This window comes from Microchirus variegatus (assembly GCF_963457635.1).
Source record: "Microchirus variegatus genome assembly, chromosome: 1".
Lineage (NCBI taxonomy): Eukaryota > Metazoa > Chordata > Actinopteri > Pleuronectiformes > Soleidae > Microchirus > Microchirus variegatus.
In genome coordinates this window covers 37,165,410-37,189,799 of record NC_139802.1, presented here as the reverse complement: position 1 = coordinate 37,189,799, position 24,390 = coordinate 37,165,410, and the positions used below count along the sequence as shown (strand labels likewise).

Below are 24,390 nucleotides of genomic sequence, written 5' to 3'. Positions count from 1 at the left end.
CAGGAGGTTGTGGATACACGGGCAGAGTTGGAGGACTGTATGTTATTAAGGGTGAATTCCAATTCCTGCAACGAACCCTCTAGTGCAAGTGCTGTCCCGATTCTCAGAAAAATTAAGTTGAGGGGCAAGTTTGAGGGCTGTATCGCCCTCAATATTGAGATTTTTCGAGACCACCCTTGGGAGCAAGGGCTACGCCCAGAATGCATTGCGTGTTTTCACATAACAAAGATGGCGTCTAAAGCAGCGAAAAGAGTACGCTACAAATTAAGTATTTTCTTTGTTAATAGAGATATAAAAATGATGAAAACCATTGGATTATCTTAGTTTAGGACTATATTAGGGATTACTGACGTCATTGTTGCGTAACATTTATTTTAGCTGTTCTTTTGCTATGGTTTACTTTTCAAAAAGCCGTGGTGTGTGGTAACTGTCAGCTGAATATGTCCGTGGTTATGGTATTTGTATGAGTATCATCTTATAACTAACTGACATCCTAATAACTTGACTGACAAACGGATCGTAATAAATAATCCTGACGTAAATGTGTTCTTCTTCTTCTTTTTTGGAGTTGACAGACTGGAGGCAGCTTTCGCGTTATTCTGCCCCCTACAGTCTGAAGACGTATCTGCATTTAAGGGGTGTCCCATTTCTAAGTGACAAAATAACCCTCAACACTTGGTTTTGAGGGCCAGTTAAGATTAAGGGTTGAGTTTAAGGGTTAAGATTGAGGGTTAAGATAGGAATTGGAATTGGCCCTAAGTGAGTGAGGGGGTTAGTGTTAGGAACAAAACTGCGTACATACAGTCCAGTAACTTCAGGCAGTATAGTTACAGTAGAAAGTGCGATGCCGTCACATCGGCTTCATTAACCAAAATCGTTTCATCTCTAAAAGACACTTTTTTATTACTTTGATTTCACTACCTGCTAGGGACAAATGTTCTGCACTGACGCCATTCAATGTGTTGCCTTATTAACATGGACACAGAACTGCACCTATCTTTTGTTCTTAAAAAGACAATGCTGTATTATAGTATATATGAATGAATGAATGAATGTTTTTTATTGCAGACTAATATACATTGAGACATTTATATGTTCATTTCACAAATAATGGTAAATAAAAATGTCATAAAAAGGAGTAGGCTGAAGCCAAGGGCTTATTATAGCCTATCCTTTGCCGTTTCCTGGATTTTATTCAAACAATAATGGCATCCAGTGGATGATAATACACAAATAAGAAAAGACATATATAAAAAGGAAACAAAGATAAATATATGTCAGGCCAGTGAGAGGTGCTGTAATGGTGAGACACAAGAACGCAAAAAAATGGGAAAAGAAGTGTGTAAAACTCCATATACAAAAAGAAGAATGACATGTCATGGGCTATGACATTGTTTCCCCAACGTTGTGTATTGGGTTGTATTGGTATTTTATTTTTCCACTCTGGGACCCATTTTCCACAAAATTGGACCTGGTTCTCCCAAAGACACCATTTCACAGTGTTTTAGGGCTCCCAAAAACCCTGGTTCTATGGGGATAAAAAAGCCGATATGATGCAAAAATTTGGCAAATTCTCCAAAATTTGTACAGGCCCTTGGTGTCAATGAGCTCAATCAAATCATTATCCCATCCTCCCACAGAGTTTACCACAGGCTTTGTGGGGTTTTAGCTTCTGTTTCCCTTGAAAAGATGAGTGATCAGAGGGTTCAAAAGCAGCCTCTTTTGTAACACTTTTTTTTTTTTTTTTTTTAAACTATGTAACGGCGTGTTTCTGTTCCCAGAGGGGAACTTCATATACCTTCTGAATTTGCGCAGTTAGGTCTGCTCTTTTAAAACATAATGAGAGGAGAGTCTGGATGTTCTCGCTCCATTATTTGGCGTTGCAACGCTCACTCCCACAAACTCGAGGCACGGATGTGAAACACCGACAAGAATAAAGGAGGAAGAATTCTGCGTTGCATCAAATGGCTTACTGCTTATGAAAGGAGCATGAAGGTGAGGACAACAGATTTTCTTTAACATTGTGACATCAATACGCTAACCTTTACTGATATAAAAGCAGATTCTGTCTCCCCTAATCTCTATCATACACCACCTTCAATATGCTGCCCACACCTCAGAGCCTGCAGGCAGATATAATGCAATATCCACGGTGGATTCACCTCACCGAGTTTATGCGAGTTGACTAACAGAGTTCTTGTGGATGCTGCTGAAAACTTTAACTCATCATGTTTCCCTTATAGAGTATTTTTGCACAATTAGTCTTAGATTTGTTGCTTTAGCAATGCTATAATGACCAAACAGTACAACTATTTCTGAATCCCCTTCATTGAAACACAAGCATTCAGTGCGACCAACCCTTACACTGGAACCAAAGTGCTAACCTAAAGCTCTGTGAACCCTTTAACACCGAGCATATCGCAGATGTCACATTTGCATAAGCGCACTTTGCATTAGCACAATTACACGGCGGTTTGTGCTGTCCAAACAAATTTGGTTATTGCGGTAATTTCACTTGCGCTGTTGTAGCACGCCGGCGAAACGGCGTCTTTGTCACGGTAGAGGAGTGTACAATGTTCTTGAACATCGAGACAAAAACTCTGTAACAAATGTTATTTTAAATAATGTTTTGTACTGTCCAAATTTAAAATTTTAACATGCAAAATCTGGTGTTCGTGTACAGCTACAGTGTTTTTCTATTTATTTTAAATTCTTAATACCACATTTTAATATGCAGTAAATTGTAAATATCTGTCAGATATTGAAAGCTTTTCTGGGAAAATGGGCAAAAACACTCACAGGACATTTGTGTACCATTTTATGGTTAAAGTGGAGTTCCAATTCACTCTATTCTAGTGTGTATCTGCGTCATTACCTTGTTTAAGAAGCCCTGAAGGTTCAAAACAAACAGTTCAGCCACTGCTGAGAACACTGTGTTTTATTGTAATCTCGGGCTCAAGGAGATCTCCGAAAAAACCCGGTCCGATTACGTAAACAACAGTTCTCCTGAACAGCAGATCCTCCTGCTCCGGGCACTTGCCCGGGCACATCCGGTTGCGTACATTGAACCGCAGAAAGGAATAACGTCCGTTGTGGAGGTGTTTCACGAGCGACAGTGTCTTCTGACTCTGGGTCTGACTCCGGGTCAAAGTCATAAAAGGGACTGTGGCGGGCAGTAGTGACAAAACTATTTTAAACATTGTTAAAACAATGTTTTGATAATGAGTAGCAGTGCATCCACCGTTCAAGAGGGGGGAGCTGCGCTTCTGAGAGCTGGTGTGCTGAATATGTCACTTCCGGGTACTGGCCAATCACAAGACAGTTGGGAAGCCGGGGTGAGAGTTGAGTCTGAAATATCGCAGCTGGGGAACATTGAGCAAAATTGAACAAAAGAGGATTTCTATCAGCTTGTTTACAGCAACTAGGAGGTTTTTGAGCATAAAAACAAATTAATGTATGTAAGTAGACCTCCATAACTAACATATATGTGCAACAGGACCACTCTATGTGAGCTTTAACATAAGCAACAAAGTCCCGACAGACTTTGGAAACCTACTTGGTGTTACTGGTAAAGCCTGTGTTAGTCCAACTATTTCATGTTGACAAATGTCTGATGTAAAAAAAAGGTCTAATGCATCAGCAGACGATCTAAAGCGACTTACAAAAGAGGAATAAGCTACATAGGAGTAATCCAAGTGCACAAGTAGATGCTAGTGCAGGGGAGGGAGTAAGGTAAGTGATAGGACAAAAGATGCTCTTGGAAGAGCTGGGTTTTCAAGAGCCTTCCAGACCTTCGCACAAGACCGTCACTGAGCTATTTTTCTTTGCATTTTCTCAAGCTCCCTGCATGTGGCAAACCCAATATATAAGTCACAATAGCGATCAAATCAAGCGTTGTTGAAAGATGGATGACATGCGTGTCGGGCTGAAGCAAGCACATTTAAATCAATCAACAAATTATTTACACATAAGCTAATGTGATGCATCTATCTATTTGTCATACTAAAAAATACTGTATGTCCTGATATGTTTTGTGATTATAATTAGTCGTTATAGGTGTGAAATGCAGTGAGACATCATCAGCTGTGTTCGACTCAGTTGGGCGTTACAGTCACGCAGCAGATCCACTCTGTCGAAATGACATCACCGCCGCGAAATGTCAGCACCCTCTTATTTCAGCTTTATTTTTGTACAGAGGAGGGAGGTGTGGATGCATCGCCCATCTTCATCGTCACTTGTCATGAAATGAAAAGGGGGTAAAAAAAAAAAAGAGTGTCAAACTCTCTTTCTTTCTTTGCAAAAAAATTAATGGATGGATCTAAGCCAGCATTTAGTACAACAATAAATGGGGAGTAAACAAAAACTAGGATTCTATTTAAAGATATTGATTAAACCGTTAATGCTCCACTGATTAATAAAACTGAATACTGCTCAGGAAAATTGAGAGTTTCTCTTCCACCAGGAAAGTTCCACCAAAGGATTCAGTACACAAAGAATTCGGACGAGAAAAGTTCTAATAAATTTATATAAATCCCTTTTGATCTTGGAATAATTTCAGTGTTATAAAAGATATATGTTTTTTACAATTACACTTTCAAATACTCCACAGTGTGAGCTAAAATGACCTTCCACGCTCAAAAGTAAACTTCATGACACACAGCCCTTTAAAACATTTTCTAAATGACAGTCCCCTGTGACAGGTTTCACCGGGAAAAAAAAAAAAAGGACAAAATGTCACGTTGTATTGGTCGCGTCAAAGTCAGACCGATATCCCATAATTCTCCAAAACACAAGCAGCTGAAGTGACACCTTTGAGTTTTAGCTACGCTGTGTTTGTACACAAGAATAAATTACAGCTTCAGTTTTACGGACGTGAAGCCAGCCAGGGAAGGGAAGATGTGAATACGAACAGAGGCAATTTCCTGACACGTTTTTTTTCTGCTGAACACTGAAAGATCGCAGAGTTCCACTCTACAGACCCGAGGTATATTATTATTGTAACAGGCCACCTGGAAAACTGGGTTAGTCTCTTTGGGACAGCATTAAACAGTTTCAGGACCTACATTACAGGTAGACAAGTCTACACCAGCCTCAGAGACCAGGTGTCTGTGAGATTTGATGGTGACAATGGAAATGCCTGGACCCAGGATTTCAATTCTTTGTAAATGCTCCTCTGGGACAGATTATTAGACAATATGTCCTTATGAGAGACACATTTTTCAGCCTCAGAATCCAAATTATATTGTTATTTACTCAAGGTTCAAGTAGCCGTGCTTCACTTAAAAGCGGAAAAGACTAGGGCTGCAACAAACTATTTTAATCATCAATTTTTTTTTTTTTTTTTAACAATTAATACCAGCTTTCAGCTTCTGAATGTGAAAATGTTCTGGTTTCTTTGCTCCATTTGACAAAAAAAATCAAAACAACATTTGGGGACAACATTTAAGATTTCCAGGTCTGGGGAACATCGATGGACATTTTTCAATACTCGATTAATCGAGAAAGTAATCGACAGATTAATCTATTCTAAAAAAATATAATCCCGAGATGCAGCCCTGGAGAAAACAATCGGATACACAATCGTAGACTTGCATTCATCATACGTAGACACACACAACAGCTTCAGACCTGACACAGTTAAACCTGAAGCATTCATTTAAATACACTGCACCGGTCTTTGTGATTGTTTTGTTGCAATCACTCTCACACACTAATCAAAATGTATTAGCTTCAACTAATCAACACATTTGTTGCTAAAATACATTTTTTTTTTAAAAAGATCTTTTTCCTCAGACCTGTTCTTTTCCTGTGTTAAATTGGATTTAGAGTAACTTCATATATCTGGTAACAGATGTGTGAGAATTTTCATCATCCAGCACAAACACATCGATGGGACCAACTAATTCAGTGTAAAAGAAAAATCATTTGTTAACTCTATCCTTCCCTCGAATGTTTCTAGTTATGACTTCTATATAATAACACTGTACAGCTGTAAAAAGAAATACAGATTTAATGGCGTATCAAGATGATGAGAAATGTACAGATCTTCAGAAGGTGGTTGATGGCATTAGTGAGAAATGTTGGTCCAGAAGAGGTAGCTGCAATAAATTTCCTTCCAGGCTGCAGGCAAGCACAAATCCATTTTTCATTTTTGCCCTGAGGGTAATCGATGATGGGGGTAACGAGACAACAGCACGCCCTGAATGAACAAGGCTACTCTGAATGGTTCAAAGTTGCCTTCTGGCTCATTCAAATTCATTCTGCTAAATCCAGGGCTTTCCATATTCTCGCCATGTTGTTACAGCATACCATGGGGAGATCTAGCTGGCAGTCTAACCACAATTTATATCATGCCCCGGACTCTGTAATGGCCTCGGGTCTGCAAAGAAACCTAGATCTACATTAATTCCCTTTAACTCTGAAAACCTATACACTCCGCGTAAGTCTTCCAATGTCTAGCAAGGACACAGGCGGGTGCAGACGATATATAGAATCCAAAACCATGCAGGGATGACTAATACCACACCATTACGGAGCAGGAGTCCTAAAATGTCTCAGACCTGCTGTTTGGTACCTGTGCTCCAACCTATTTGCATACTGCGAATTATTAATTACAGAGGCTCAAGTCTGATGTACACTTGCCAGGGAAATCTTGATGGTGTGCCCAGATAACACTGAATATGTTCAACAACAACAACAAATGATACATTTCAACATGTATTTATATCCTCTTTTTTACATTTCTGCTGTGGTTTATGGTCAAACTATTACGCAATCTTCATTTAAATAGATGTTACTAGGGCTGTAACTCACGATTCGAATTGTATCACGATTTTTGACCCACGGTTCGATACATTCCACGATTTACTTATATAGCAACTTAATGTAACATTTAATAACACATATTTTGGAACACTGTGAGCAGATTTGAACATAAACAAAAAAATAAGCAAAGATTTATCTCTTTTCTGTAACAAAATAATACTGTTGAAAAATACAAAGTAAATGATCAATCAGACTGGGATTCGTCCCCCAAAGCATGCTGGGAAGTGTAGTTCTTCGTGAGAAGCAGTTTTGTTCCGGCGGAAATAACTTGTTTTGATAACAGCAAAGATAAAACAACATTTCAGCTTGTATTTCTTGAAAGTCAGTTGTTGTTTTGCTCTTATTTTGGGGCTGGATCAGTGAATCTTGTTCGTAGAGTGATAAAAATGGTACCGTTGTTTACATAATCACGCTGACGTTCCGGTGCCGCTTTTGTGTGTGCTGTAACGTAGTTGCACCACTCAGACATTGCAGAATAATGTTTGTTTAGAATGTGCTCGCTCACTCCCAAATTTTTTTTTACTTCCAATTCAGATTTGAGTTCCCTTCATTTAACGTTTCTGAAAATTGCCTGAATTAAACTACTTCTTTGCGTAACTGCAATAAAATTGAAAAAAAAAAAAAGCACTCTTTCACAATGTGCCACCATTAGCGCACAACTTTAAGAGTGTGTGCGACCTGAGCTGCCCACAGACACACACACTATCGCTCCTAAAGTGAATGTGTGTGTAAAGGGTGCTTTACATCCCAAGTGCCGTTGGGATCACAGCTGAGCTACAGCACGTCCATGACCTTGACCATGAACAAGTGAGTTTCTACAGAAATAGAATTCTTTAAACTCTGCTTAATCTACCACTCCATGATGGCTATGGCTCAGGGCCAGAGCAGGTCGTCCTTCAACCAGAGGGTTGTAGGCACAATACCGGGTCGTCTACATGGCCGTGTGTCCCCGGGAAAGACACCTAACCCCAAGTTGCTCCTGACTGCTGTGCTGGCAGCGTATGAATGAATGGGTATAATGGACATGAATGGACATGAACGCTGTAGCATAAAACAGCTTTGAGTGATCATGAAGACAACAAAAGCACTATATAAATACGGAACATTTACCATTTTTCTTTATTTGAAACTACACTTGCCTGACTATTTCATTTAGAAACATTATAAAGCGGCGTTTGTTCTGACAGAAACAGCCTCGACAGAACAGAAGGTCACACTTTAATAAAGAAAGTGACACATTCATGTAGTTATCACCCTGGTTATGTAAACATTCACTTCAGAGTTCTACCAACAAATGTTAAGATTTATTATTATTATAATTATGTTTATTAGCTGGGGACCATGGCCACTTATTTTGCTCATAGGCAGGGTCAGGCTTCTATTTTTTAATAGAAAAAAATAATAACCATAGTGACAGCTCATTAATGCTCAGTAGATAATGTCTGTGTGAGCTTTCTTTTGGCGGGAAATCAGTTTTTCTATGAACAGATCCGGTCATAAAAAAAATACCTCATTGGATTGGAATCGTCTACATCACTGATATTTCCACTTTCTTGTTCGATTTATACACTCTTTGAAATAAAAGTGCTCAGTAGAACCATAAGGTTCTTCGGCTTGTCCTCATAGGAGAACCTTTTTTGGCTCCAGGTAGAACCTTTTTTATAAAGGTTCCACCAAGAACCCCCTTAAAACCCTTTATTCAGGAAATGGAGTTTTAAAGGGTTCTCTGGATCAAAATGGTACTGTTACCAAGAACCCTTGCAAAACCCTTTCTTCTGGAAAGGGTTTTTCAGAAGCAAATGGTTCCAGGTAGAACCTCAGGACCCTTTTGGAACCCTTATTTCTAAGAGTGTAAGAAGAAGAATAGGAGACGAAAAGCAGTTTTTTAGAACAGTTTTTGTTTGATGGGATAAAACAAAACTGGTTGCCCCGATCAAAATTTGATAGCCCCGACTCACGATGGCGTCACGGTACGTGTGACATGATCGGTAAGAGGCCTCGGGAACAGGGCAAAATTTTTTGAGCGTGTGAACGGAAGCTAATGGTTTCAGCAGCACAAACGTGCAAGCCCACGCCATGAGTCCAACCACAGCATTTGAGGAGCGAAGGTATCACCATCAAAACGCTTGTTTGTGATATTGCAGGTGTTGGCTTTAATTGTTAAACCAAAAAAGCAAGAATAATCTCTTAACATTGAGATAGGATATTTCTGTTCAAAGGGGGCAACAGCTGAGGTTTACAGAGCATTTTCAGACTGATGGGCAGTTTCTCTCCGTGACAACAGCAATTATAATGCTTCTGTAGTGACCACTCTAACAGCTGCAGCTGCTTCAAGTTAAGTCAAATCACAGTATGACTCTGGCTTTAGTCTGATATCTGTTGTTTGTGTAATGCGCATGCTTTTGCTGGGAGGAATAACTTGTTTTCTTCATTAAATCCACACTGCCGTTACCCTGAATGTCCCACTGAACCCCGGTTAAGTAATATGGCAGTAAATAAAGCATCGCTTAGTCCGGAAGAAAAATGCATTCTTATATATTGGTACAATAATCTTCTGTGGTTCGTATCCTTTCAGGCCTTCAGGAGGTCTTTTTTTTTTTTAAAAACTCATTTACATAGGGAGTGTGAAAAAGATGAACACAAATCCACTTAGTCATGTTAAAGTCTAATTAGTCATGGGTGTCATTATTGCCACTCTGTTCATGAGAGCACACTTTAAGCAAACAGTTAACTTGCTACAAGCAAGAGAATTTTGTGTTGTAGAGAATCCTCTACAACACAGAATGTTGGTAAAGTGAAGTGGAATCTGAGTAATTGAGGCTTTTCTCTGTTGACCGCTCATTGGATGTCTCTTTATCCTGATTCCATCCACTCGATACGACAAGCTTTTTTCAGCGTCTGTGAATGAGCTTCAGTCTTATTTCTGCTTTTAGTTTGAGCGCTGCACTCGGTGTTGATGATGTGATAGCTCTATGAGAGCGTTATCAAGGCAACTGTATCGCAAGTTGTGCGTGAATATTTGCTTTACCCTGCCACTGTATGAAACTGGCATGGTGTCACGGGCACCGTTTTGACGTTTTGCAGCCAGATGTTCAGAGGCATCACATGCAAACAGGCGTTAATTATACTCATATTATACTTAAAAAAGCCCTGAAACTAGCAATAATCGAGACTATTTACACCCGAGGAGCAGGTTTACACCTTATACGTCGTCAATTAAGATCTTTTAAGGTTTCAGGTTGGCCTCAGGAGCAATGAAAACCTTATTGTACTATACTGTTAGTATAGCACGGTCTAAGGTCACAATACTCACCGCACACACTCACAAACAAAGCCGAGCCACTTACCGAGCCAGTGTTCACCAGTAATTGTGCCGAATCCCTCACGATAGGATTCCCATCCTCTGAAGAAGTTGACTGACCCATCCTCCCTGCGCTGGATTACCTGGACAACAAAGAGGGCAAGGTAAGAATATATATACAAATTATAAGTACAAGGATTAAAAGCAAGTTTCAATAAAAAGAAGTCAAAGTACACGCCTCCCAATTGATATGTGGGCGGTTCATGAATGCTTATTTCCCCCAATCCTTTGTCTTGGTCTCTGTCCCATTCTATGACTGATCTGTGATCCGTTCACGAATCAAGTCCTGCAGCACATACACCACATTAACTGTATACACAGCAATCTTGAATCTGCTAGATCATTCCATCCATCAACCTGGTAATAGTGCTACAGGCGAGCTCAAGTCCCAGTTTCTCTCATGCTGACCTGAAGCTTGTTTGATTCTGCATTTGTTCATGTCTACAGGTCATGATCCTGCAGCTCACGCAGCAAAAGTAGTTATTCCCTGTCTAAGCCCTGCGTTTGGGTGTAAGTTCTGCTCAACACAACAGTCTCATTCTCCTCAGTAATGAGTCATTCAAAGTCCAAGTATTGGTCGCTGAGCTCGTTCGCAACTAATCGAGATGAACTCACAAACACTTGCGCTTTAACAAATGAATAATGCAAATGCTGTTACCACTACAGAAGGAAGCTAATAAAAAGGAAAATCCATTAAATTGTGACCGACTTTCTAACGAACGGCCATGGAATCCTCACTTTTAAGTGAAATCCCCCAAATTCGTAAAACAACAATCCCAAAATACACATACTGTAGATGAGATTTCTCTTCTTCTGCCCCCACGTATAATGAACTTCTATAAAGCAGTGCTGTGTGGAAACGCATTATAGCAACTTTAATTGATCTCAGCTGTGCGTTCAATCACAGGTGTGAAGGTGCGGTATCTGCATCAGCGAATATTCTCTTTTTCGCTAAACGTGGTGACATACCAAGTTTCAGGCAGAGAGGGAAGGGAAATGAGAACAGAAATTAGCTCTTTGAAAACCGTGTCAATGTTGAACTGACAAAGGACAGTTTAGGGTTAGTGTGACGGAACAGACCATATATGGTACACGCTTAGAAATAAAAGTGCTAAGTAGAACCACATAAGGTTCTTTGGCTTAGGAGAACCTTCTTTTGGAGGGTTCCAAAACCCTTTATTTAGGAAAGGGGTTTTAAAGGGTTCTCTGGATCAAAATGGTTCTTACTGGAACTATAGTGTTACCAAAAACCCTTTCCCGAAGAAAGGGTTTTTCAGAAGCAACTGGTTCCATGTAGAACCTCAGCCCTTGTAGAAGGACCCTTTTGGAACCCTTATTTCTTACCAGACCAAAATCCCGAAGAGTCTGAAATCTTTATCATCGCAAACTGTCTTCACCATGGCCATCATCACAACTGCATTACTGTTATTTCTCAACACTATTTCATCACAAAAGCAATCTTTTGTCACAATTTTCTCTTCGACTCCCCATTAAGGTCTTTCTGAATACTTCCCAGCATTCTTCAATTGCAGCGTAATTACAGCATTTTTGTTTTTTTTAACCACACACAAACACGTAAAACAAACAGCCTTGACAGAGATTGTGCGCCCCTTGTTCTGTTAACTCTAAACTCTAAAGCTGTTTGCAGTGTAAAATAACCAGTATCAGCGCTCCGTCGCCAAACCGAGTTATCAGTCAAAAGAGTATTTAAAATTGTCTCGCTGAATAAATATTAACGTAAATAACAGGGCAATACAATTTCTTCCAGGCAATCGGTGTAGTTTTCAGCAAATGCAGCAGGAGTAAACACTGTCAACGCTGAATGGGGAGTTTTTTCAGAAGCAGCATTTTATGCTCTTGTAGGTATCAATCATCGCGAGGTGACATGCCACTCACTGCAGCAGCTGTGCAAGTCATTCATGGTTCAAGGACAACAATGGCTTATATTAAGGATTTGAAAAAAATATGACTGGTTGCAGACACTGGTTGGATCAATACATTGTTTTTTTTTTTTTTAGAATATGATCAGCCATATTTTGCTTTTCTTTCTTTCTGCTTCTAAAAGTCCCCTTTCCTACAACCCTGTGACATCTTTTCTTTGAGGCATGAATAAAAATCACGGCATGCAGAGTTGCTGTATGAAGCCGTCAATTATATATAAAGACGCAAAAGGGATTTAATATCATCTATTGCATGAGACTCTCGCAGGCTTTGCTCCAGTCTCTTCGCATTAGATCATCCAAAGTATCTTGGGTATCTGTATTAACGCCATTGATTTTACTTCTTAACTTCCTTAAGCTGACATGGGGGATCTATGTTGACAGTTGTGCAGAAATAGCCTCCGAACATGAAATTTGAATGAAGTGAGACTAACTAGTTTTTTTACGTTTTTTTCCCACCATTTACGTATTATTTTACACAAAAAAAATATATTTCTCACGAGAAACGCAGATATGGTTTGAATTTTGGCACTGCAGATCGGGAATATGTTTTTTCACTTCATTGAAATATATATTACTGCTTTTAATTTGAGTATTAATGTATGATGTAGAGTATGTGCTGTATAAATAATGACATCAGTGATTCATATACAGGGATGGAGTGTGGCAACAGAACTGCTTTACACACAAGAACTAACTACATGAAGCAGGGCTGAACATCATGAATAAATATAGAGTTGAGATCGTTTTGACAGCGATATGATTTGCGATACGAGAGGGAATGGTCATTTTTTAACATCATTATTCTCATTTGTATTAAAAAAAAGTAAAACGTATTTAACATGATTACTTTGTGACATTTGTGCAGATTCCGAGAGAAACAGCGATTTTCCCTTCAGTCTGTAGAATAAGACGTGCATAGGTCAAGACAATAATTCAACTAAAATTATATTTTGACACACATTCTGGCTTTAAAAGAAACATTGCGCCTCCTGCGAGCACACAAAGTACGTGTTAAACAGAGATGTGTTAACATTCATGTCAACCGATTACACTGAAAACATGGCATCAGGTGTCTACATCTGCAGGGTTTGGCAGACGAATACAGTCTAAATTACACCAAGCCAATTAGCTATTTTAAGCCCTTGATGTTGTAGACACAAGGGCATCGGAATGATCGGAAAAAGCTCTGTATTATGACATACTGTATGTTATGTTATTTTTTTTTCACGACTATATAATCTAACAAATTTAGATTGACTTGCTTTCAATGAGCACTTAAAATTAATTACTGTCAGCATGTGGATTATTTTTTTGTTGCTGTTCTTTCAGTGTGACACATTATAATACGACATAAAACGCACCACGGACAATAACCTGCTAACAAGGCCATCACGGCGATGAAAACAATAACGCCTACTCTAAAAGCCATCGGGGGAAAAAAAGGCTGCTGCATTTGACTGAACAAACAACGCAGCATCGTCATGCAGTCGAATACGACTGTCCCTGAGTGTATGAACCACATAAGCTGAACATTTTGACTTCGCCTCAACTGTCGCTTAGCACTTCTTTTCTCACCCACATTGAAATGAGAAACCAAGAGGACTGCAATAGATGATTTCCATGTTAAAAGTGAACTTGATGTTTTTCCTTTCCATGCATCCCTAATTGTTTCCCCCCCCCCCCCGGCACTAACAGTTTTAGCAGCAGGAGGTGAGGAAATTGTATTAAGTCACACCACAACCAAATAAATCACACACATGCAAAAACACAAAGATAGAGAAAAGAGAGAAAGAAACAAACTATACTTTATGAAAATCACAAACTCAAGCATCACATTTTCATTCAAATTATCTGGGACCTCTGAGAAAAAACCATGGATGAATAATATGAACTGGATAGAGCACCGCCCCCTCTGCCTTGAAGACAATTTTTACATGGTGGCCACTGTGGGTACTGCAACAGAAAACCCCATGGAGCCCAAAAGCAATTTTCCCATTGACCGCAATAGTAAAAGAGGAGACTGTAAAAGTGTCCACAGGACACCTCGAGACATGGACACAGGCTTTTATAGATCTTTATATAGTGACACTACTGCGCATGCTCTATGGGCCCCATAACCCGGAAATAAACGCGGAAGTCAAAAACTTTTTTGAAGCAAGGGGCGGTGCTCTATCCAGTTCATATTCATCCATGGAAAAAACACACTGTTCACATTATCACAGTGTATTTCTAGCTGCACTGCGGAGCCACTTGAAATATCACAGCATTTCTCTGGAGAGACTGGAGACGGAAAGAACGGGCAACGAAAACTGCCGCATTGTTGATTCTGTCGTTCTGAGGAATTTTTTTTTTTTGTATAACCCAGAAACCTACAGTCAACAGATACCATGCGCACCTGGCTGTAGTTCACTGCCGCCGTGAGTCAGCGGTCACATGAAGCGGCACTCCACGGCAAGCAGGTTAACAAGCAAAGCAGTTCAGCTCACATTAGGGTTAACACTGTTGTCATATTTGCCATGCCTGCTCCGATATCAAGCATCCTTGTAAGACTGGAGAGGCCCTCTGAGGTGTAATTGCACGCTGACCCTGTACGCCTGTATCTGTGTATGTCAGTGTGTGTGTGTGTGTGTGTCCTGCAGATATATAGTTCACACAGTGATACCATCAGGATAACTAAACCCCCCCCCCCATTCTCCTTTTTCACTGACAAAAAATAAAAATGAGACGGTAAGTATATGAAAATAATGTTGATGTGACAAAAACTATGATGAAATCTACTGACGCAACAAATAAAAAACATATAATGTTTCACCGTCCTTCAAATGTAAACAAACGAAAATAAAAACTGGATTTGATGTATTTGATTGTTAAGACAACTAAAATAAAACTATAAAAATGTTCCATATGTCGTGAATCCAAACTTTTATAATAATATATTAACAGATAGATAGATAGATAGATAGATAGATAGATAGATAGATAGATAGATAGATAGATAGATAGATAGATAGATAGATAGATAGATAGATAGATAGATAATGCAAACAAACACATTAGATTTTCATAGATTTCTGTCGACTTAAACAAAAACATCTCAGATGACTAAAATATAAGTAAAACCAAATGGTATTTTAGTCATAGACTAATTATAACAACAACAAAATCAAAACACCGATTCCCAGATGAAAGGTCTTTGCACACTGTCACGGTCACTGATTTCGACGGAAAAGGAAGCTCTGGGAAATTAAATAAAAAAAAGTCCCAATTTCGCCATGCTGCGTTGATTGGACAAACGTTCAAAAATATTTCAAAAATGTGAATAATTTGGGCAAAAAAAAATCTGTGCAATGAACAATTTTGGGGAAAACATGCCAAGAAGTGGGATGAGAGCTGAGGACGGGGGGAGGGAGAGTGGGGAGCATTGCAGAGGGGACCTGGTCTGTATTGATGAGACTCTCAATTGTTCACACCACGCTCCAAGCAATGGAGCGAGAAAGGCAACGAAACAGTCAGGGACAGAAAGCCTTGAAAGCATGTCCCAGTGAAACAAGAGTGGACTAAAAAAACCGATGGCAAAATCTGAATGCAGTAGCTCAATACACTAAACTTTGAAGATTTGCACCTGGGTTCGGCAAATGACATTATACACATATACACTGGTTTTCACCTGCAAAAAGTGGTTTAGGGGTTTAGTTACACTTTCAGGAGGAAAGCCAGCAGTGGGGGTAGATGTAACCCAGGGATTATGGGGGGGGGTGCTGTTAATGCAAAGATACATACAGTGTGTGAATCCTAAATAGTCTGAATTTATGTAGCGCTCTCCCAGTCTTGAATACCACTCAAGTGCTTTACTATCTCAATGTCTCGCCCAATTACACTTCTGCACTCGATCTGGAGGAGCCGGTTAGTAGAGCCGGCTGTCCGAAATAAAATGTGTGTGTGTGTGGGCACTATATGTATTTACGTCAGTGTCAACATCTATGTGTCGCATGAATGCATTAAGTAGGTCTGCGTAGTTTAGAAAGCAAATAAGTTCACGGTAGTACATGCTCTACGTCTAATCCAATCAGATTTATTCACAAGCGAATGTAACATAACGGTTGACCAAAGTGCCGTACAGTTAATAATGTAACATATATGTAATGTAATGTGAACATTTTAGAACATAAAGCAGGCAGCGCACACACCTCACATTCAAACAAGGGACAAGGGAGCTGCTACAATTGAACGTGCTTCCGTTTTTATGACACTCGGCCGCTCAATCACGTCGTACACGCGACAACAGGGTTTCCGCTGGGACACAGCTTAACATCACAACTGACAAATTCTAACACCCACTGTCTAAGCAAGAGTCTGACAAGTCTGACATTAAAGTTATTTACGTCAAGGTCAAAAGCTGAGAGTTTGGTGTGGGCAGATGATGTTGTCGGCACAGCCCTTACTGAGAACTGCATTCGTGACATAGCAGTAATTGTATTAAAAGATTTTTTTTTTTTTTTGCAAGGCCACCGTGTTTCATAACAATAAGTACAGAACAATCCAAAAAAAAAACCGAGCTACAAAATCAATAGTAACTTTGGCCTGTGGTCATATTGTATACCAGTAGTGAACAACATAATGGGGTGGCTAATGGAATCCAGAGCAGTTACATTCATTGTGTTCCAAATATTGAAAATGATGTTTTAAATAGGTTTTGTCCAAGTACATTAACTAGAGTGCACCTCTGTCCTAGTCACAAATAGCAAAATCACCTCGTACTAGTATCAATAAGATACAACGTGACTCATTAATAATAGCCAGAATAATTCTGAGTCATCACCCATGTAGACATGATTTGAACACAAAGGCACTTTTTTTCCCCAGAAGGCTTTTTATTGATTGCCATTGAATTCTACAGCAAATTACTTTTCTTTTTTTTTTTACTCTGTTCGTCATCTGCAGAGTTACAATGAAAGAAAACTATTCTGGGACAGTTTTTCCTTTCTTCCTCTCGTCTCTTATCTCTGGAACCTTCTCGTCAGTCTGTCTCCACATTGCAGTGTTTTGACTTCTTTCCTTTTTCCTTTGCAGCTAATTAATTCCTTTTGCAATCTGTTCTACGCACACCAGCACACAAAGCCCAAAACAAGCCAGCTCTCAGAGGAGACTTTTGCCACGTCGCTGTCATTCCTGTGCCACTGAGTACAGCACTGTCCAGGGATAGTTGAACTGAGGACAACTGGACTTTGTTGTCGGGCTGTGTCCATATGTTCTCTGTGATCCACTCGCCACTGGACAGAACACATCCATGAGGTTTTAGGGACACATTTGAGGTACAATATTTTAGTTTTTTTGTCCATTATAGTCTATAGATAGTATATAGATCTGATCTCTTGTGGTCACCCACCTTTTAATGCCAGGTGTGAACTGACTGGATCACCCGGGTTTTGAACAAAGTCAAGATCTTTTTAAGGATGATTAATCTCTCATTAAAGAGGCTTTGCCAGTAAGACCCAGGTATTTAACCTGTGCTGGGTTGTTATGAAGGCCGGTGATGTCAGTTGCCGCTCCTGGCTGTTTGTTACAACAACAGTTGCTAAAGTTGTTCGAGTCACACGAGGCACAGTGGGAACGGTTGGAATGAGAAAGCAGTAAATATCGCAGGAAAAAAAAAAGATATGACATTGGTGAAAAGAAAAACCAAGGATTTGCCGTCATGATGAATTTGTCTGAAATGTCCGGATGTCAGGGTGAAATACAGCAAAGGGATACTTTGCTGAACATGTAATAAATACAACTGTGTAATGGAGCTGCTTGTATTTATAAATGTACAGATATAAAAAAAAAATAATAATAATAATATATATTTTTTTTAATATATTTTTTTTAATTACAAAAATAATAATAATAATAAAAATAAATATAATTAAAAAAAAAAAAAATAAAAAAAAAATAAATGTACAGATATACAGAGTTAATGTAGTACATTCTTAGAAATAAGGGTTCCAAAAGGGTCCTTCTACAAGGGCTGAGGTTCTACCTGGAACCATCCCAAAGAAAGGGTTTTTCAAGGGTTCTTGGTAACACTAATGGTTCCAGTAAGAACCATGTTGAGCCTTTCCTGAATAAAGGGTTTTAAAAGGGTTCTCGGTGGAACCCTCCAAAAGGGTTACAGGTGGAACCTTCATAAAAAGCTTCTACCTGGAGCCAAAAAGGGTTCTCCTATGCGGACAAGCCGAAGAACCTTATATGGTTCTACATAGCACTTTTATTTCTAAGAGTGAACATAGTTTTATTCAAATTTTTGAACATGAGAAATGGGAGACAGATTTAACTAGACTTTCTCCCTTTTGGACTGTTCTGGTTGATACATCTGTATCTGAACTTGTTCAAAATGAACAAAAACTACAAATCATCAGTAAAATAAAGAGATATCTTTCTACTTTATTTTTATAAAACTGTGCATAGAACAATGTAAACAGGAGAACAACTTGAGTTTCCCACACAGGTTCTTTCCCCACCAGCCATCGTTTTATTGACGCAACAGTAAAGCACAAAGGCAGACAGGCCATACAGATGAAGGAAAGTACCATTGAGGGGGACAGTGGTTGCTGTAACACATTTTTTTTTTTCCAGAGTGTCTGTGTCAGCAAGGCCCTATAAACAAAGCACTGGCAGTTTAACGTCTCCTGTGCTCCCGCTCTACATTCAAGGAATTTGTGACAGTTCTTTAGAGAAGTGACGTCTGTGGCCGTCGCGTTGCGAATTTGCCAATGCCGAATGTTGGGTAAACTTTTTTTTTTTTCTTTTATCAATGAACAAACACGTCAAGCAAAATGGTCCAAATTGTATTAACAAACCAAATCTCTCAATCCATCGCACCCAACACTCGCTAAAGGGCTATTGCGCTGGCATGATCACATTGAGCTCGTCTGTAATCTCTGCAGGAGATGGAAGCGACTTAACAAGCTGCCTTAAGCTCTTCAGCGGGGCTCTCTGTCAACTATTTCGGAGCTCACTGTTTGCAGAGAGCGACACCCTGACTGACACACCAGAGCGGGCGAAGAATCACCACAAGCACTCCAAAGCTGATTGGGGCAGATTTACAGTCTGGCATATGACGGGGTGGAAAATAGGACATGTGCCAATAGCTTGTTAGCTCCTGGCATGTACACACTGTGAACACACTATGTTTATATGTGTGGTGCTTTGGCAGCAGATGTCCCCGAGTGCTGCGGCTCTATATACTGACTAAATAAAGTTAATGGGAAACATCTTCGGAGAGCAGTTAATAGATTAGCCATTAGATACACACTAAAATGCTCAAAAACACAAACGTACACACTAGCATACATAAAGTATAGAAAAGGATAAATACAAGTGTCAAGACTAATAGATTCTGCTCCAAAACCAGCCTCACACTCCCTTTCATAGATTTAAACAGATCAAAAAAAAAAAAAAGCAAGCAGAGGAATTGCCAACAATTTGATTACATTGTTAAGAATATTGATGATATGGTGACAAATTCAACAACGTCTGATGAAAGCGCTCGTAAATCCGCGGCACTCTGCAGAATCTCTATCTTCAGAAAGGACCGCTAACATCTGTTGGGGGGGATGTTTTATAATCCTATCAGAAAGACAGATGTGCTCTGAACACAGCGGCAGCGAGCGAGAACAGAAGGAGAAACACAAATCGCACAATCGCAAATACACCATCTCTCTTTTGCTCGCACGCACACACACACTTTATGTATTTACATGGACTTCAGTCAAAGAAAGGATTATTTTTGGCTCTCAGCAGTAACCTGATTTTTTTTTTTTTTTTTAAAGATGCACAAACAAGAAACCTGGTTCACTGTAATGTTTGAACTGCGTATGGCAAACATATTAGTAGATATCTTCTAAGACTTTTAGAAGCTTTATTTGAAAAAAAAAACAATCTGTGTATGGGCATGACAAACACCACTGAGGAGAAAGATTATTTTTTTACTCAAACTGGTAGGTGTGTGTCAGGATAAAAGTGAATATTAAAATGTATCACTTCTGCTACAATAACAGAATATCTGGGGTGGATTGTTTTTATCTAAATGGGAAGACTATGAAGCTTTTAATAAAAACAAAGCAACTCACAAGAGCATCCTGATCAAATATTATCAGACATAAGGTATTATGTGTGTGCTTTTATCACAACTTGGACTACTGCAGTGCTTAAAACACATTTTTTTCTCTTTGGCTTTTAACTCAGTTTGAGATGTTGGTGTTTACAATTGTTTTAATTGTTCTACTGTCTTTTATTGTTTCTTACGTTTGTATTTGTCATGTCTGTGTACAGCACTTTGGCCGACTGCGTTCTCTTTAAAGTGCTTTATAAATAAAGGTGGATTGGATATGATTTAGTTTTTTTGCCATTCTTCTATCACAGCCAACAAACAACAACATTAGTGGTTAAAGGTGCATTATGTAATAAATCTAACGCAACTGGCCATAAAATCCTCCTAATATGTCACAGAGACTCAGGAATAATGTTCATATAACAAACTTATCTCACCAACAACAACAGTACAGCCAAAATATTTTCATTAAAAAAATAATGTTTATGTTTTGAAATCACATTTTGGCATGTGGCGCCACCTACCGCCGTCTACCAATCAGTCAGTCACCACGGGTTGCCAGTTAGGTCAGAAAACAAAACCTAAAATACTTCGGTATTTTGAATTTGAATGTCGTAACCGTTTTTGGCCACATTCTTACATATGGCACCTTTAATACAACGCAGATAATGAATTTCTAGTACTGCTGACAGTATTGTCCTTGCTAGCAGGAGTTACAGAACACATACCAGGTATATATAACTGGTCATGTGTGCGAAGTATGAACCAGAATGGGAATTCAATGTGATCTGACTATAAAAGCATAATATAATGTACTGTAAAACCTTTTTCTTCTTTTTTTTTACATGCACGGGAAAAAAAAAGAAAACTTGGATATGAACCATTCAATAGCAGTGGCATTGGTGGGAGTCCTATTCATGCTTCAGGTTATGGAGGAGAGAGAGAGAGAGAGAGAGAAAAAGAAGATAAAAATCAGAGAATGTTCCTGCAGCAGCTCTCACACACCTTTGCAACCTTCCCTCACAATAACCTGCACCCAGCCTCAGCTAATGGCACTAATATCCTAAGGACATGTCTGACACGACGATCTGTGATAATGCCACCAGTGTAGACGGCTCATGCTCTCTTTCAGCAACACAATAAACTGCCCCCTCCGACAATGTGAGCTAATGAGGGTAAAAAATTGATGTCAGCCTCCTTATTCAAATATAAAATATATTATACTATATACAGCCGTATACACAAACATTGTAGAAAAGGGATTGTGTTTTGGACAAAAGTTAGATTGCACTTTTCAATTTCCCTGCCTGACAAAGTACTTACAGATAAGACTCAAGTACAAAAACATCCATCCTGGATTCTCCCCTTCTTTTATTTTTTCCAAACCAATAAACTAACAGACATGAAATATTGAAGAACCTAAGTGACAGATAGAGATCCAGAAAAACCCTTTACAACACACTCTGGGATGCTCAAAAAAAAGGCACTCCAGGCCTCACAGACGGACTCAACACGCACACAATCGTACATTCAATCACAAACTTTTTTACATTTCAGTTCTTAGCCGAACTGAATATTTGAGAGTGATTGCAGTACTTCTGATAAAAGCACCATTTGATAACACAACTCCGCTGCATATCTACTCTCATTCATTATTTATGCCTGGGTCATTTTTAGTCCCTTCCTTTTAAAAAAAAAAAAAAATAGTAATAATAGAAAACATTACCCTGAGCTTTAAGACCGTGTTTATATTGAAATTTCCCTTTTGTGGAACGAGGCATTCCACATCCTCCCAGAGGATTACTTCATCCGAGAGAGGGGCTTGAGTGTGTACAGTAAACACACATATGGATGCACTAAAAATGGAGACATGTATACTGTGCTTCTTTGATTATTTGATGAAAAAGGGCTAAATGTGCGGTTTGGGCACTGTTTGTGTACGCCTGTGTGTTGAAGGCCACGGGGCCTTGTAATGACAGCTCTTTTCTTTTATGTCCTCTCTGTTATCATCCCTCCTGCGTCTGTGGTCACACACACACACACACACACAGTGAGTTATGATCGCGGACCCTAACAGACCAATTTCCTCTGACAACCGGCCACATCAACCGGTACAAATGTTTCCTCTCCAACAATATACAGTTAGCTCAAGTCCTCATGTAGCTTCAGTCAGTCAGTCGGTCACTCAATCGGTCAGTCTCTGCGATTTGTTTTTGTTCCGTTATGACTCACAGGAATATAGAACATTTTTACCGAGCAGCAACCGTTATTGCAACAAAAAAAAAGAAAAAAAAGTGGAAATTAAATAGCTTAAAGATGCCCCCGTGGACATAGCGGAAGCTGTAGTAGAATGAGTTGTCTTCCAATTAGAACGTCCTGCCAATGTGTCCTCTGGTAAGACGTTTAAGCCCAAATTGCGCTTGGTGAATGTGAATGTGTGTGAATAGGTTAACAGCCAAAATGTAAAGTAAAGCGCTAAAAGTTGTCAGCAAGACAAGAAAAGCGTATTAATACGTTACATTAATTACGCCATTTCCCATTCTAACTGACCTGACTGTCAACAAATGTAGCTGGAGTTTCGACTTATTAAAAGTTCTGTCAGATGCTTAACTGACACAGTATGATATTATTAGTCACCATAAGTGCCAGGCCAAAAGTGTCATGGAAAACACAATAGGGCATTTTATTATTTATGAATTCAGTGTAGTCAGATCGCCCTAAGACTTTGGATATGGGTTGAGCATGGCCCGACGGTGTGCATCCTTGATTTTACAAATTTTTTTGAGGAATTTTAAAGGTGCATTATGTAATAAATCTGATGCAAATGGCCATAAAACCCTCCTAATATGTCACACAGACTCAGGAATAATGTTCATATAACAAACTGAACTCACCAACAACAAAAGTACAGCCAAAATATTGGCATTAAAAAAAATATTTTGCAGACTGCAAATCATGTTTATGTTTTGAAATCATGTTTTGGCATGTGGCGCCACCTACCGCCGTCTACTAATTATTGCTGTCAGTAGAGTCTCAGCTGCCGAGCAACCACGGTTTGCCAGTTATGTCAGAAAACAGAACCGCAAAGACCTCAGTATTTTGAATTTGAATGTAGTACCGTTTTTGGCCACATTCTTACATATGGCACCTTTAATTTTTGCTGATTTATCACGCTACACCAGGCAGGCAGCGGCTCACCAGCAGCAGCTGCGCTGTCTGGAGCGGGGAGGTGGGAGTGAAGAGGCTGTCCACATGGTGGGTAAGACATTTTCACACGTTTCAATGCAGAACATGGCGACAAAGTTGGTGTACATTCACCAATACGCAAGCACATACTTATTTTGCATTAGCATGATGCTACTTTGTGGCTAACTTGGTGAACCTGTTTCCAAAGGTAAGCTAGCGAGGCTAAGATTAGCATTAGCGTAGGGCTAAGATAATACTGTGCAACCTCATTAGACACAACGCGAATGTTTTGATTTTCGATTAGCATTAGCGTAGCTAGCTGTTGTGACCGTCAGCCACGCCAGTTTATTATTATGTTAGCCTTTATGTTCCTTATCATGCATTACCATAACTGAAATTCAGCTCCCACTTAAGGAATACATACTTCTTACGGGGCACTGCACAAGTGTGTCAAATGTAGTTTGACATTTCTTTTCAACTCCACAGTTTTATGTCTCTTTGTGTTTGAACAGACTAATGTGATATTTATTTTCCTTTATTCACATGATTTCCTGGCTGTATAAACCTCACAAGCTCGACCCCATGCTATGATATTATACTTCCTGCATTCATATAATTGTTCAGTCCCACAGAGCAAACGCTGCAAAACGGGTATAAGTAATATCGCACTTCAGGTCTCTGTAATTAACACGTGTCACTGCTTCCTCACGATTGAACCAACGATATTCACAAAGTTTAAAACAACTTTTTCTTCTGACTTCTTCACAAGAAAAAAGGTGGAAAAATAAATATACAACATATTGAGCTCTACCTGATGTACATGCAATTTCCGTGATGTCAGCAGCACTCAGTCCAGACACTTCGTATTCCGCATTACAGCGATATCCATATAGCCAAGGAAATGTGGCCACTATAGGCTATACACACATTACTGTAGAGATTTATCCCTCCTGTCTACTGCACCTCCAAGCTATTACGACCAT

General features: G+C 39.4%; 1 protein-coding gene across 1 annotated transcript in view; it reads right to left on the bottom strand.

Moving 5' to 3' along the window:
• fibcd1b (fibrinogen C domain containing 1b) overlaps positions 1 to 24,390 on the bottom strand; it is a gene marked incomplete at both ends in the record, with an annotated part of 112,837 nt that overhangs the window by 30,495 nt on the left and 57,952 nt on the right. The window contains one exon of the mRNA XM_083901989.1: positions 10,173 to 10,269. Within this exon, the coding sequence (XP_083758115.1) occupies positions 10,173 to 10,269 (97 nt within the window). The remainder of the gene's footprint in view (positions 1 to 10,172; positions 10,270 to 24,390) is intronic.